At 37.4% G+C, this 15,846-nt stretch overlaps 1 protein-coding gene across 1 annotated transcript in view; it reads left to right on the top strand.

Annotated features, from left to right (window-relative positions):
- LOC119412653 (serine/threonine-protein kinase 4) overlaps positions 1–15,846 on the top strand; it is a 33,488-nt gene that overhangs the window by 2,538 nt on the left and 15,104 nt on the right. The window contains exons 2-9 of the mRNA XM_037679687.1: positions 5,188–5,268; positions 6,434–6,562; positions 6,890–7,004; positions 7,531–7,695; positions 9,133–9,300; positions 9,418–9,555; positions 9,791–9,919; positions 10,213–10,414. Coding sequence (XP_037535615.1) covers positions 5,188–5,268; positions 6,434–6,562; positions 6,890–7,004; positions 7,531–7,695; positions 9,133–9,300; positions 9,418–9,555; positions 9,791–9,919; positions 10,213–10,414 — 1,127 coding nt within the window. The remainder of the gene's footprint in view (positions 1–5,187; positions 5,269–6,433; positions 6,563–6,889; positions 7,005–7,530; positions 7,696–9,132; positions 9,301–9,417; positions 9,556–9,790; positions 9,920–10,212; positions 10,415–15,846) is intronic.

The following is a 15,846-nucleotide window of genomic DNA, read 5'->3' as shown; positions in this document are numbered from 1 at the left end:
GCAGCATTGTTTTTTTTTGACTCGCATATAATGGCGGCTCGTGTCTTGTTGATGAGCTGATCAGGTTTGCATGGGGACAGGACATCACTCCTAGCTTCAAGTGGAAGAAATCAGCCTCCTCCGCTTTTATCTTCTCCCAATTTCATCCTCAAATCTGCATTCTCTGCATCTCCAAAGGGAGAAGTCAGAACTGTTTTCCTCTTTTTTCCTTGTTACCAACTGCAAATTGTCACAAGTTAATAATTCACTTCATGAAGACGTGGGGAAAAGTGATCTTCTTGGATTTGAGTGGTTTTACATTCACCTGTCAAATGTACTTGTTTTTGTTTCTCACCTGTGCAGTAATAAGCTGTTATTGCTACACGCGTCAGGCTTTTTGGGGTCTATCAAGTGTAATTTGTTCCTACTTGTCAGCAGATGTTATTGGGAGAGGTGGTTCTCTTGTCTAGTCTTTCTTAATGCAAGTAAATACGGTAGTCAGTTAAAAACTTTTTTAATATTAAAAACTAAGAAAGACTAAACATGCAACCTTGTTCAAACGTTTAGAAAGTTATTAAAGGTTTCTTTCCAGCTGGGGCTGGAGCGGCTGTGGATGAGTGGTTAGAGCAGTCGTCCTCTAATGCAAGAGTTGGGGGTTCGATTCCACCAGCAGTCACATGCTGAAGTGTCCCTGGGCAAGACGCTGAACCCCTCACTGCCTCCAATGTGTGTCCCATCGGTGTGTGAATGTGATAACACTGTTCTTATTGATATCGTAGAGTGCTGTATGAATGGGTAAATGAGGGCATAGATTGTCGTGTAAAGAGCTTTGAGCATCTTGATCAGACAGAAAGGTACAGTCCATTTAGCGGTTTTATTGTTAAAAATGGGAACTAGTTTTTAGTTCGTTGTGGTCTCTGTGTCTCACAGTAGGAACTGAAGAGTTCCTACTCTGTTCACTTATCAGGATGATGACAAACTTTCTGCTCTTCTTATCGTGTTCACGCAGTCATCAGACGTTTCCTCGTCCAGCTCATGTATTCGTGCTGTTCAGAGCCGATTTTAAACATGGGTTTGAATCAACTAGTTAAGCTTCGTGTTAAGTGGTAAATAAAGTTTTTAAGATGATAATTTGGCCATTTATTTACAAGGTTTACAAAAGAGCAAGAAGTTTGCTTTTTGTTGTTTTAAAAATGTTTCATTTATATTTTTACATCTTGTGTTTTGAAGCAGATCTCCCATTTTTTTTTAATTTTTTAAATTTTTTGCTTGATTTGATTACATAAAGTTTCCTGGTGGTAGCACACAAAAATCTAAATTATTAACATTCAAACAAAACAACTTGGGAGGGAAATATTTAATTGGTATGATTGTAAAAAGTTTATTAATTTGAATAATATATGAACACTGCACATTGTTTTTTAGTACCTCAGCTAGACCATATTGAGCTTATTTAAAATCAGTTATTGCATTAAAACTTTCAGTTGAATCTCCTTTAACGTAAAAGTTATCTATAGAAATTTAAAAAAGATCTCGTCTTTAGTCCCTAACGTTTTGTAAACAAAGTTAATCTGACACGCCCATAAAGAGGGTTTTAAATAAGTTTTTTTTTTTTTTAATTAACAGTTTCTTTTAGATTAGAAAACATTTAAAAGCTGCAGTCTGAAGTGCAGGGCACTGTATTGCTCTGATTTTTATTTATTTATTTTTTGTAATAAAGAAGACCTATTTAAATTTTTCAACAAGAAGCCAGGAACACCATTTTAAGTTTAGTAAATATTTGTTTTTGTTTTTTCTACCAGAAGTCTAGAAGGTCATCTCATAAAGCAGAACTTGGCTCCTGTGGAAGATTAGCATTTCAAGGCTCTTGTCCATTTTCTGTTGTTCTTGGCTTGAAATTGATGCTCTTGAGTTTGTGCTGCCAAAAGCCAATCTGTGCGCTGTGGTACAGCGGTTTGGCAAACCACACACTTACTGAAAAACCATCTGCTTTGAGCAGCCTTTGATAACGGTTTGAAAAGGTCAACTGTTCTCAGAAACATTTTCTGCAGCTGTTCAAAAGTTCTGCTCTTTTTTCCTCCATCTCCTTACTGCTCATTTGTGGTCGGGTCACGGAGGCAACAGGTCCAGAAGAGAAACCCTGACCTCCCTCTACCCAGAGACGCTCTCAGGCTCCTCCTGGGAGATCCCAAGCCAGAGGAGGAAAAGAATCCTCCTGAATCTTCCTTAAAAAAACAAGAGAAAAACTTTGGTTGAAGTTGTCAATCTCATGGGGGCTACAGTAGCTCAGTGGTTAAGTGCTGCAGTCTTGTAATCCTGTGGCTGCTGGTTTGAGCCCAGTTTGTGTCAGGAGGAGCATCTGGCGTTAAATAATTACCAAATCTTTTATTATCTTTAAGTTCACTCGCTGTGGCGAGTCCTGCAGAAGGGAGAAGATGGAAGACGAGCAGTAAAATGTGAAATTCAAATCACAACAGAGAACGTGATGCATTTAAACATCACTGGTTATTAGTCCAGTTGATATTGGAAAAGCTTTTCTATAACATTTGAAAGGTATAAATCAATGTAAACCTTTGTTTTGTCAAACTAAGAGGTAGAACTGACGTATTGGCTGATATTGGTCACGTTAAAAAAGCCATTGTTCTTGCCTGTACATCATCAATGGGAAGATGAAGCTGCTACAAACCAGTTCACTGTAGACCACAATTAAGTTAATTTTTCAAGTGAAAATGCTCATATATTTTAAAATACATTTATTTTGTGCAAGTTCCTTCAGTTCAAGTTCTTCTATCTGCCCTGTTTGTTAAAGATCAACATAAAACCCAGCAATTTTCAAGTCAAAGTAGAAGCCACTCTATATTCAAACAGGAAATATTTCAACCTTTAGATTCGATTCTAAATTTAAGAATAAAGGTCTATCATAATAAAAATAATCTATCTAGTGCTTTTCTTCCACTTTGGGAGTGTGGCGCTTATGGGACTCTGTTTGTGGCTCCTCGGACTAATTCAAGGTTCTTTATTTGTCATACGCACCACATGTGGTACATGTGGTGGAACAAAATTGTGTACACAGGGTCCCAGTTACATCCAACAAAAGTATAAAATGCAAAAGAAAAACCGTAATAAGATCTAAAATTCTGAACTAAGAAAAACGTTAACTAAAAATACGTCATGTACTAGTAGTACAAAAACAATTCGTCGAACAGCAGCACGAACATGAGTCTGTGTGAGCAGATGAGCACGAATGAAGACGGCAACATGAAACAGATCAGCAGCAACATGAAACAGATCAGCAGCAACATGATGTGATTTTTTTCCCAGTGATTATTCTGGTTAGAGATTCTTGAGTCTTAACAGCTTCAGGGTAGAAGCTGTTCCTCAGTCTAGAGGTTCTACACTTAATGATCCTCAACCTCCTTCCTGTTTGGAGCGGGGCAAAAAGTGTGTGTGCTGGGTGAGTGGGGTCCTTCATGATGCAGGTGTCCCTCTTCCTGCATCTGGAGGTGTAGATGTCTGTGATGGTGGGGAGGCTGACTCCAACAGACTTCTGTGCAGCCTTCACCACTCTCTGCAAAGCTTTTCTTTCTGATGAAGTCCTTTGGATGAAGGATGAAATGTCTCAGCAAAAAAAGAAACCATCCAGATGACCTGACTGATCATTGTTGCATTTATACCTGGATTATTAACTTTGAAATCCCTCTAGATGTTAATACTTAGATGTCTGTAACTCTGTAAGACAAATGTGTTTAGCAAAGTACAACAAATCTCTAGGTTGTTCATTTTGCTAAAGAAAATTGTCGCATCAAAGGAGACGCTCCACTTTTATGTCCATAATTAAGTATGCATTATTTCATCTAACTGGTTATTCTGGGAACTGCTGTGCATGTATGAATTTCAATTTCTACCAAATTCTACCCTTGCCTTTGACACGGTGTAATTTGTTTGGATCCTGTCTGTAGGCTCCAGTGTTGGCCATTTAGTTCTTATCCACTGCTATTTATATCTTTATTTTTATTTTTATAAAGTTTTCCTGTCTGCTGTGCTTGTTTGTTTCTATTGTACAGCCCTTTGGTTGGCCTTGTCGCTGTTTTAAGTACTCTATAAATTAATTGGTATGGTATGGTAAAATGTCGGCAAAAAATATTCTTAATTTTTCAGTAAGAATAGACATGAAGTTGGCATTAAATATATAGTTAATCCTGAAGTACTTGGATTAAATAGTTAGAACTGCTAGCCTTTAATTGGTACTAAACATGGCAGCGAGTCGACGGATGAAGATAATGAGGTTGAGCTGAGTTTTTCTGGTGGTTTTTCCAACCCGCACACGTTGCCATCCCAGTTTGGCTCAGACCTGATTTAATATTTTCTTCCTGCAGTCTCTTAAGGCTGGTTTGTCGCAGTCTGCATCTGGGACTTATTCATCTATTTTTATCTGTAAACTGAGAACTATTTTTAGTTTACTGACCTCAAACACAGACGTTTTATAATTTTGATGTTTCAGAAAGGCTGTCAACCGAAAGAACTATTTCTGAAGTCAACACGTCTTTAACACTTACGAAGGCTTTTTGGAAGCAAAAGTGTTTATTTTTTTATTAGTCACAGCGTAAATGTTATTTATATCTTGAGTACTGATTCAATAAAACATCAGAATAATGGCATGGCAACAACACATTAGTTAATAATTTGCCTTTAAAGTTTAAGGCTTTGCATTCTTGACTGTTATTTAAGACGAATAAATTATTTAAACTCTGTTCTACAGGGTAATGAATATGGATGTATACATTTCTAGTCTGGTTTGTGGAAAACAGGATTTTAAACAGTGTTTTTACAGTGTAAACATTTATTTGATAGTTATTTTTAATGATTAGGACAAAAAATACTCAGCAATATTTAGGTAAGTGATTTAAAGTTGCTTCATGAGATAACTCTTGCATTTGTGAGCAATTACACTTTTATTTTACTCCTGTTCTTGTCTTTGTATTGATTTAAACACAAGAAAATGAGTAGGCTTGTTGGATTAAATGTTTTTGAGCAGCTGTCCATTTTTTGATTGAGAAGGACAAGTTAGGAGCTCTTTTGGCAATTTAAATTATACATAAATAACGTGTAGTTTCCGTCCTGCTCTGATAGTCGTGGTTTAAACGTTCTGATCAGTTGTTTGCCTCCAACAACCCGTCACCAGCATCTGTCTGTGTTTTATCATCTCAGGCAGCTGAAGAAGTTGAGCGAGGACAGCCTCACCAAGCAGCCAGAGGAAGTCTTTGATGTCCTGGAGAAGCTGGGTGAAGGGTGAGTCATTCAGCAAGACGAGTGACACAAAGTCCTGACGGGAGACGCTGCCCGACTGTCTAAATCTGTCTGTGTTTAAAAGGCCTGAGTCTTGGCTATAATTAGTTTATTTTCTCTTTCATACTTTGTTAGTCGTTCTCAAGGTCTGTCTGCGTTTCTGCCTCGTTTACTGTGTTTCCCCCACGTTGCTCGTCACTGGGCTCCTCCTTTCTGTTTGTCTGCTCAAACAGTGCCTCTTCATTTCCTGTTTCTCAACGCTCTTCCTGTTTTCAGCAGCTGATTGACAGTGTGCGTGCGTCTATCGTGTCGGATGTCAGTCACGTATTCGACATCTGGCACAACAAAAATTAACCTCCAGTTAATCTAAATGTCTTCAGTGTCCTGTTTGCTCATGGATCAATCGTTTGCTGCCCTGGTGTTCATACTGTCTGTGTCCGTGTACTGTTTGTTCTTATGAAGATTGTTTCCTTTCACTGTTGAAAGTGACACTCGGGCTCGAAACAATGACAAAAACACAAAGATGGAGTCCTGTGAGCCTTTTATCACACCTGCATTTAGGGTAGAACGTAAACTTGTACTATTACTATTAGTAATTACTTTTACTTGTACTAAAACTATTTGGATCAATTCAGTCTTTAATCTAGACTTTGGAAATTGAGTGAACTTTTAGTTGAAGCTCACTAACTCGACAAAATATGATTCTGGTGACTCTTATGTTGCCAGGAATGTACTGTATTTCTTCACAAGCACGTTACACAACCTGAAAGAAACTCATGTACATCTATCATGACTAATCTTTTAGAACAGATTAATATCAATAAAAACACCATTAACTGCATATACACAGTATATTGTATATAATTTTAAAAGTTAAATAAAAAGTAACCAAACTGAACGTATTTTTTGTTCTGGATAAAAAGTACACAACTTGTCTAAACACCTTCAGCAAGAGAAATAATAATAATAATAATTTTTTGTCCTCTTTATAGCTCATAAGAAATTAGAGGTAAAAACATAAGGATTAATTCTCAACAAACTGATGTTATATGTTATTGCATACTGGCACATAAACATTGCAGAATAACTTTAGCAGCAAGTTATTAAACGGACTCACAGGTAGTAAAGAGCTAAAACATCATAAACCTTTGTCTCTTTGTGTCTGCAGGTCTTATGGTTGTGTTTTCAAGGCCCATTATAAAGAAACGGGGGAGATTGTTGCCATCAAACAGGTTCCTGTAGAGTCTGATCTGCAAGAGATCATTAAGGAAATCTCCATCATGCAGCAGTGTAACAGGTGTGTATAAGTTTAAGATTGTATATTTTAATGTTGGTACGTAATAGTATTACTAATGTGGAGCTTATTCAGTACTTTGTCATATTTGAAACATTTGCGGTTTTGTTTCACAAAAGTAATTAGACAGCAATTTATTTATTATTATTATTTTTAATGTAGAATATATTTTATACTTTTCAACACATTTGAAAAACATTTTTCTACTCTGCAAATCTCACCATCCATGTCCACAGTGGTAGTTTTGAAACGCCACTTACTAAGTAAAACGATTTCAAACCTTAAAGTAAAGCAATACCTGCAGCCTGACATTTCTGTGTCTCTGCTCAGTCCCCATGTGGTGCGGTATTACGGCAGCTACTTCAAAAACAGCGACTTGTGGATTGTCATGGAATTTTGTGGCGGAGGATCAGTGTCTGATATCATCCGAATACGTAACAAGACGGTAACGTAATACTCAAACACGCTCGCCTACATGTAGTTTGTGCAGACTGCATCAGGTGTGAAGGAAGGAGGACAGACTCGCAACATACTTGAAGGAATTTGACTTCTTTAATCGAGACATATCATTTCTTGGAAAAGGATTTAACAATTAATGCATCATAACTTGCATCAAAGCTTTTAGTTTCATGCTTCCATACAAGCGGCATATAAAAAACCCAAAAGAGACATCCAAATAAATGTTTAAGAAATATGTATTTGCTACAAAACGCCGTATTGTTTTGCATTATTGGTGTTTAACGTATCTCTTAGATCTTTTAGCGTACCGTTTGGCGTTCATTTAGAGTATACCTTAGTGTATATCTTAGATCCTTATTTACTGTTTCTTTTTATTTTTGCTATTTCTGGGTGTACCCCGTGTGCTGAGAACGACGATAAACCTACTTGAACTTGAAAACCTGGTAAATGTGTCTTAATTTCTTTGGGATCACCTCCCTACAGTGATCGTCGTGTGCGTTCGTACATTACAGCTCACAGAGGAGGAGATTGCCACCGTCCTGCAGTCGACTCTGAAGGGTCTGGAGTATCTTCACTTCATGAGGAAGATCCACAGAGACATCAAGGCAGGCAACATCCTGCTGAACACAGAAGGTCAAGCCAAACTGGCTGATTTTGGAGTTGCTGGACAGCTCACAGTAAGAACACCTGACTTTACACTGTTTGGGTTTAGATTAGGTTTGAACATATTACCAGTTCTGTCCTCCCTTCACTGGCTCCCTGTGCATACCAGAATTGATTTTAAAATTCTCCTGCTAACATTTAAGGGCATAAAGGGCCTTGCACCCCCTTATCTCTCTAAACTACTAGAACCATATGTTCCCCCTCGGGCCCTGAGATCATCTGATCAGCTCCTTTTGACCGTTCCTAAAACAAAACTGAAGCTCAGAGATCGGGTTTTTTCAGTCGTGGGCCCCAAACTTTGGAACGATCTGCCCCCCAACATCAGGCAGGCCACTTCTCTTTCTGTTTTTTAATCTCTGCTAAAAACTCTTCTGTTTTTAATCTGGCATTTCACACAGTGCGAGTTGATTTAGTATGTTTTGTTCTGTTTTTTTATTTTTATTTTTTTAATACAAACTATTAAAACTGCTGTTTTGTCTTTTATGGACGGGTTTTTATCATCTAACTGAAAACACCGAGCAGCTCAGGAGAAGGATTTGAAGGTCACCTACAGCGGGGGTGCCAAACTCTATTACACAAGGGGGACAAAATTTAAAATCTGGTCCAAGCCTAGTGCCAGTCTCAGTTAATATTTATGGGAAAAAATATATAAATTAACTTTGATTTTTAGATATATCAAATTATTTTTTAAAGAAATGTAGAGTTTACAATATACACAATAAAAAAAAAATGCATTTACTACTTATGCCTTACACTTTATCAAAACCTTTTTTTAATATTTCTTAATAAACTTTATTACAATCCTTCAAATCAGTAAAACAATTTACTAAAAACCTGAAAACACTTCTTGTCTTTAATGTTTCATTTTCAGAGGTCTGCACTGAGCATGCTCAAGTTTTTAAGCTAAATGAAAAGTGATAGAAGCTCATTTTAGTTCATGTTTAGTTTCCTGCATCGCCTTACAACCTAGCTAGTTTTTGTTACATTTTCTTTTAAATACCATTTTATTTCCACTTCAATTTGTACGCATCCTTTATGATTGTCCACTGTTGTCATCACTCTTTGTTAAAACCAGGCCTCTCTCGTAAACGAGTCCCCGAGGCTCAATGGGATTAACCTGTATAAATAAAGGTCGGATGAATAATGCTGTTAATTTTCAGTACTATCATTTTTTTATTTTCCATTAATTTACTCTCATTGATGTTATTGTTAAGCACTTTGGTAACAGCTGCTGCTTTAAATGTGCTTTATAAATAAAGTTGACTTATCTTGACTAGATTCTCATTTTTCAAAAGAAGCATTCAAATGTCTTATGTCTGACCTAATGAGACTTCATGCAAATATATATTTTAATATCTTAAATAAAAACTTATTGTTGTTTCCCCCCTTTTAACTAAGCATGGTTTCTGTTTTTAGAGTTTGCTTTAAATGTAGTTTCCCTTTTTTTTTAGGACACTATGGCAAAGCGAAACACGGTCATCGGCACACCGTTCTGGATGGCTCCAGAGGTCATACAGGAGATCGGTTACAACTGTGTCGCTGACATCTGGTCGCTGGGAATAACGGCGATAGAGATGGCTGAGGGCAAACCACCGTACGCTGATATACACCCAATGAGGGTGAGGAAAATAGTTTCGATTAGCCGGAAGAAAATTAGTGGGACAATTCTGAAACCACTGTTTTTTGTCCCAAACGGTCTTTGGTTCGCATGCACCTAAATGTGTTTGTTCTTGTAGGCGATCTTCATGATTCCCACCAACCCTCCCCCAACGCTTCGTAACCCAGATCTGTGGTCGGCAAACTTTCTGGACTTTGTCAGCCAGTGTTTGGTGAAAAACCCGGAAAATAGAGCAACAGCCACACAGTTGTTACAGGTAACGTAATGATGATGGTGGAGGCGTAAACCAGGTGGGACTTGGTTAAAAAAAAAAAAAAAAACAAGTTCTCAAAAATCTTATCAGATTATACATTTAGATTATTACATGATCCAGTCTGTCATAACATTTCTCTCAGTTATGGATTTATTTTTTATTAAAGTTGCATTTCATTACTGTTAGGCACTTCTGTATTGAGTTCAGAGGCAATTTTGTGTTTCTCCTCTTCCTGCAGCATCCTTTCATCAAATCAGCCAAGCCCAATTCCATCCTAAGAGTTTTGATCCAAGATGCCATGGAGATAAAACTGAAGAAACAAGAGGAGGCAGAACAAAGAGAGCAGGACGCAGAAGACGACAATTCGGTACAGACTTTTGAATTTGTACTTCTGATGCAGATTTGAGAGCGAGTGTTTTAGTATTTTAGGATTAAAGCTATGGCTAATGTAAAACCTTGATTGTAAACATGTAAAATCAGTGGTTCCTAAAAGAGGGGGCTTGATAAAACTGGCTTGATTCAGCTCTAAATTGTCAACAAATTATTTTAGAATCTAAACTACACGTTCAGTCAAACTTTTGCTGAATACAATTGGAAGTAAAGCTTACATTAACCTGAGTAAATGTATTCTCAGTAATGGTACCTTGCTGTGCGTTTCAGGATGAGGATGAAGTGGACCAGGGGACGATGGTTCGAGCTGGAGCGGGTGACTCCGGAACCGTCCGGGCTGCTGGGTCCTTAGCAAGTTCATTTAGCGGTACAATGATTGAACATGAGGACACAGGAACCATGCAGTCACAGCTCGGTACCATGGTAATTAACTCTGATGATGAGGATGAGGAAGAAGCTGGTACTATGAAAAGTAAGTTCCTCTATGCACAACCACATTCAGCAATGATTTTTAGGGGGCAGTATAATTCAGGGAATTATTACACCTAAAGTTAAAAAGGGGATCTATATTTAAATAACAGCTAATTCGAAGGTCAGGACATTTCATCATGAAGCATTCACTCTATTGTGATCCATTGTTCTTCCGCACTTTTTTCAGAGCCATTCTGGTCTTTTCAAGCTATTTCATCGAATCATAAATCAAAACATTCAGCTCTTTCAGGACAATCCTGCTATGACTTTTGGTATTGATGCAACTTTAGCTTTTTGAAAAATTTAGCTTTTTCTGCCACTTTTTCCTCAAAGAAAATGAACTGAGCTCATTTTACATCCTTCAGGCCTTTAGATCTGTTTACAGTCTTTTACTGCTCCTTTCACATTTTGTTCCGGTTCTGCTTCTTTGTGCAAATTTAACAATTTTTTCAGCTGTTTTCAGCTAATTTCAGCAGTTTTTTTTTTTCCAGCTGTTTTGTGTTCCTTTCGGCTAACTACAGTTTGTGCTTCTTACTTATTTCTGCTTATGTTCTTTTGAGTTTATTTCTGCAAGTTTCAGCTTTTTCTACTATTTCAGCTATGCTAATTTAAGCTTTTCAGCTAATTCCACATTTTATGCACTCATTTAAACTTTTTTCAGCCTAATTCAGAAAAATGTGCTCTCACCACTCCCTTGTAATTTAAGCTTCTTTCTGCCTTTTCAGCTGCTTTTTTGCTAATTTTGTCTTTTTTTCAGATAATTTCCATTTTTTTGTGCTCATTTTTGCTTCTTTCAGCCTAATTGTGTAAATGTGTTCTCTTTCTGCTTTCTTATGCTAATTTAAGCTTGTTCTACGTTTTCAGCTACCTTTTTAGCTAATTTCAGCTGATTTCATATACATTAAAGTTTTTCATGGCAATCTCTGCTACTTTCAGCCTAATTAATGTCCTTCTGCTAATTTCAGCTTGTTATGCGCCTTTCAATTTATTTCTAGTTTCAGTTATTTCAGCTACTATTTAGATGATGTTATGCTAATTTTAGCTTTTTTAGCTAATTCCACTTTAATAAAAAAACTAATTTCAACTCCTTTCAGTTCCTTCTGGTAGTTTAAGCTTCTTTCTGCATTTTCAGCTATTATTTTTTGCTAATTTCAGCTTTTTTAGCTAATTTCCTAATTTGTAGAGGAAATGCAATTTCTCTAGTTTTATTTGTATTTTTCACTAATTGTTTTTATATTGTTTTGGGCTACTTTAACGATTCACTGGTTTGATTGGGAAGTTCTGCAGTGGTTCATTTATCCACCAGGGGGCACCACACCGTCATGAACGGAAACAATGGAAACACAACCAAAACCATAAATTAGTGTTAAGATCTTCTAAATAAGGAAGAAGTATGAGTTCAAAAAAAGCTTGTTTTTATTAACAAGCAGCAAAATTTAAGATCACTTTATATTAGTTAATTTACTCATTTTTGGTTTTACAGTTGACTTAATAAAATAAAACATTGAATATGACATAATCTTGTAATATTTTCTGTTCTCTCTGTTAATTAGGAATTTTTATGGCAAGACTTAAATATAAGTGGGAGCAGGAACATCAGCACTAGTGACAGGGAACAATAAACAGCATACGTACACCATCATAGACTCCCAGGTGTTGCATTGAATACATTACCTCCCGTTTGCCTTTTATTGATACGTTAGCACGGCATCAATCTGTTGGAGTCTGTAGTGTGGGAGTTGGACGTCTTAGTTCTATTGGGTGCTTTTGGAAAGGAGTCTCAATAAAAGTTGGATTCAGTTCATTTGTGCTGGCGCTCTGTGGGTGGGCTTAATATTTGTTTTTTATCTGCTTAAAATCAACCCCAACGAGCAACATTATGTGAGTGTGTGTAAATTAGTGTTTGCTTTATATGACTCAAGAGACTCTTGAGAGTCTGGAAAACTCCCATATGTGAACAAAGTTATTGTAGATGTTTATGATGCAATTTCACAACTCCTACACTGCATGTAATGCGGCCAAATGAGCCTTGTAACATTTAGCATCGCTAACCGAAACTAGAAAAATGGATGAAAATGGGGGGGGGGGGGAACAAGAGCTGAATGACTCAAAATTTGCTGAAGAAGCTAAAACTGAATTACTAAAAGTCTCCAAAGGCTAGGTAATTTTTTAGAAGGCCCTCTTAAAGGTAAAAGTAGCGTTAAAAAGACATAAATAGATTAAGTAGAGTAGTCCCTTGTTTATCGCAGGGGTTACATTCTGGACACCCCGCCCCGCAATACGTGAAAAACCGCAAAGTAGGAATGCTGTTTATTAAAATACTAAAATAAATATAACATTCCTACTACACTATTCTTGAGCATAGTGATTAATTGTGATTAATCACAGCCCCAGAATGAGATTGATTAAATTTTTTAATCGATTGACAGCACTAATTTATATACACATATTTTAAAGTTTTTATAAATCCTTCCCACACTCTTGCAATGTTCTAAACTCTTAAACCTACACCAATTTAACAACATATATGCACTGCACAGTAGCTACTGCAACATTTTAAATGGGGACTCATCCGTCTTGGTCCGGTTCTGATCGGCTCTCTGCAGCCACTGAGCGCCGAAGTCACTATGAATAAGGACCAAACTTTTTAAACGGGTTCGGATCGGATCAAAACTTTCCCTCCATTTTCGGCAGAAAGCAGCCGAAAGCGCCGTTTGCTTCTGGGTAATGTAGTTCTTTGACTGGCCTTACAGTATAGGCTTATTGAAAGAAAACTACAAAATGGCGGCACCTGTCCAAAGTATTTTTATTTTTTCACATTAACTTTTAATCCCGTACCGTCCCAATCACGTGAGTAATATTAAAGTTGACACTCGTAGACAAACCGTGAAAGATCGAGTCCGCGAAAGTTGAACCACGAAGTAGTGAGGGATTACTGTATGCCGAAGCAGATTTCAAAGAAGACTTTGTGAAAATTTTAATCATTCTATGGAAAAATGCTTGATTAAAATTAGGGATGCACGATATTATCGGCATGGTGTCAGTATTGGCCAATATTAGCGTTAAAGTTCAATATCGGACATCGGCCATTCCATCAAAATAACCCACAGATGTAAAAGGCGCTGTTTTTGTATGACAACCCAGTGACAAGGATGCCTGCAGCGCCTGCACAACGTGATGACGTCACGCGCGCCTACCCGATCTCACGGCGGAGAGGAAAACTCAAAATGTCGGCGGTGTGGAAGTTTTATTTTTCGTTGGTGAGGATGTCGGACTCCGAAGATTCATGGACTACGTTGAGCCTCGCTACATCGTCCGCAGTCAGAGATATTTTTCTGACGTAACGTTACTCGAGTTACAAGCCGTCATTTCCGACGTCATTGAGAAGCTAACAGCCGATAGCACTTGGGTGAGTTTTGCCACAGACATGTGGACGTCGTGTTAGCCCCGTTAGCATGATTAGTCTTACGGCGCATTGGATAGACAAAAACCTTGAACTTAAAAAGTCTGTCCTTCATGCACAGGAGTGCAGAGGATCCCACACTGCAGCTATAGGAACCTGGAACAAGTGAGACAGCATCGCAGGTGACTAACGCTAATAAATAACATTTAACACTTTTCATTTAATATAAGTTAAAGTGCTATGCATATGGCTGTTACTGGTTATAAGCTTTAACAGCTGTTACACAATTTTTGTAGCAAATAAAAATAAATAAGAGGGCTGTGTTCTGACAAAGGAACGTATATAAAATATCGGCCCAATAAGTTTTAACGTATCGGCATATCGGCCCAAAATCCAATATTGTGCATCCCTAATTAAAATGTAAAAAAAAAATTAAAATTTTAAGTTAGAAAAAACAAAAGTCATAGCTGAACGTCTTTATGTGCCTGGCTTGAATAACTGCAGTTTAGTGAGACTTGAGCAGAGAAACTGAACATGTTTGGTTGATGATGTCACTCCAAACATACGGACTACCACATATTTACTTGTTTGTGCAGACATGAGATCATTTGATACTCGTTACTGATACACGACAGAAATAGAAACCTAAAATGTCAAGAAATGGGAGCGCTCCGTTATTTGGTTTTATCTTGTCCCGTTTTTACTGATGGCTGACAAACCTTTGACACACATTCATAAAGGTGCGCACCGATGCACGTCATTTCTTATTTCTCAAGTTATTATATTAGAATCGATCTCCTGAGCCTTTAGTTTGAACAGTTTTAACTCGGGAACCTTTAGAGTGCACGATTACATTAGAACCACGTCGTCCTGCAGTTGTACGTCTGTGTGTGCTCCTTTGTGTTTTAATGGCTTTGCCCAGATTTTTTTATTGTGTCATTGTGTGTGTGTGTGTGGGAGTGTGTGTGTATATCTGCCTACCTACCAAACTAATGATCATGGTCAGATGCTGCGGGGGCCCCGAGGATTAAGATAGGATATTAGATCAGACATTGATCCTCCCTAATGGTACTAAAAAATAAAAAGCCTTTTAATTTACACTGATTAGCCATTAACCCGCGCTCACTCTAATCCATATTAAAACATTTTGTCTCATCGTTCTCTGCACTCCTGCTGCAATTTATTGTCGACCTAAAAACTTATATCAATTTTTAAAATTAGAGTCTGAGCCACTTGGAGCACACTAGATGGACATTTTAAGCAAAAACACTTCAAATTTGTTTGTAAATCATTATTATTTTTTTATTTTAGCTTGGGATTTTTACATTTCTTTTTCATTGCTCCGATGGATCACCACAAACAGGAATGGCAGTAAAGCTGAGCTCAGCCCTGATATTTACTGTGCAGTCCTTTTAAAGCCTCCACTTTAAACTCCTTTATGTCGTATTTGTAGAGCAACGCAGTCAAATGTCTGACCAGCAGAAGACTCCTTTAGGTGCGTTCGTTTTTCAACCCGACTTTTATTTGACCAAGATATTACATTTACCTCTAAATATTAAAAGCAAACAATCCAGTTGTAAGAATTATTATTAGTGCAGCTTCATGATCTTTTGAAAAAGACGAAAAGTTTTGATTTTCAGTAACTTTTCTAATTCGCTAAAATTATTTTACTATTTATTTTTTGCTTGACTCCTTTAGATTTTTGCCATTTTGACTAATAAATTTGCACACAGCTGCAGTAAATGAGTGAGGACGAGGACGACTCTAGACAGTTAAAGGTGTTAAAGTTGAGGGTCGGCGTCTTCTCTCTTGTAAACTGCTTTAGGGTTTCTTGAGAAAGATGAGCACCCAAAACTGCCAAATTTAAAAAAAGTGCAGATTGTTTTTTCACGCCAGTTTAAAGTAACGCCGGGAGGAACAAGGTTCACATGTCGTACATAACTCATAACATTCTCCTGTTCCTTTTCTGCAGCGGTCCGTTTTATTCAGTGTATAATTAGGAGGATAAAAAAACTCCAAGATGGCACAGG

This window comes from Nematolebias whitei, chromosome 7 (assembly GCF_014905685.2).
Source record: "Nematolebias whitei isolate Nwh7 chromosome 7, NemWhi1, whole genome shotgun sequence".
In the NCBI taxonomy this organism is placed as follows: Eukaryota; Metazoa; Chordata; class Actinopteri; order Cyprinodontiformes; family Rivulidae; genus Nematolebias; species Nematolebias whitei.
The sequence above is the reverse complement of the archived record's forward strand: the minus strand, read 5'-3'. Positions and strand labels throughout refer to the sequence as shown.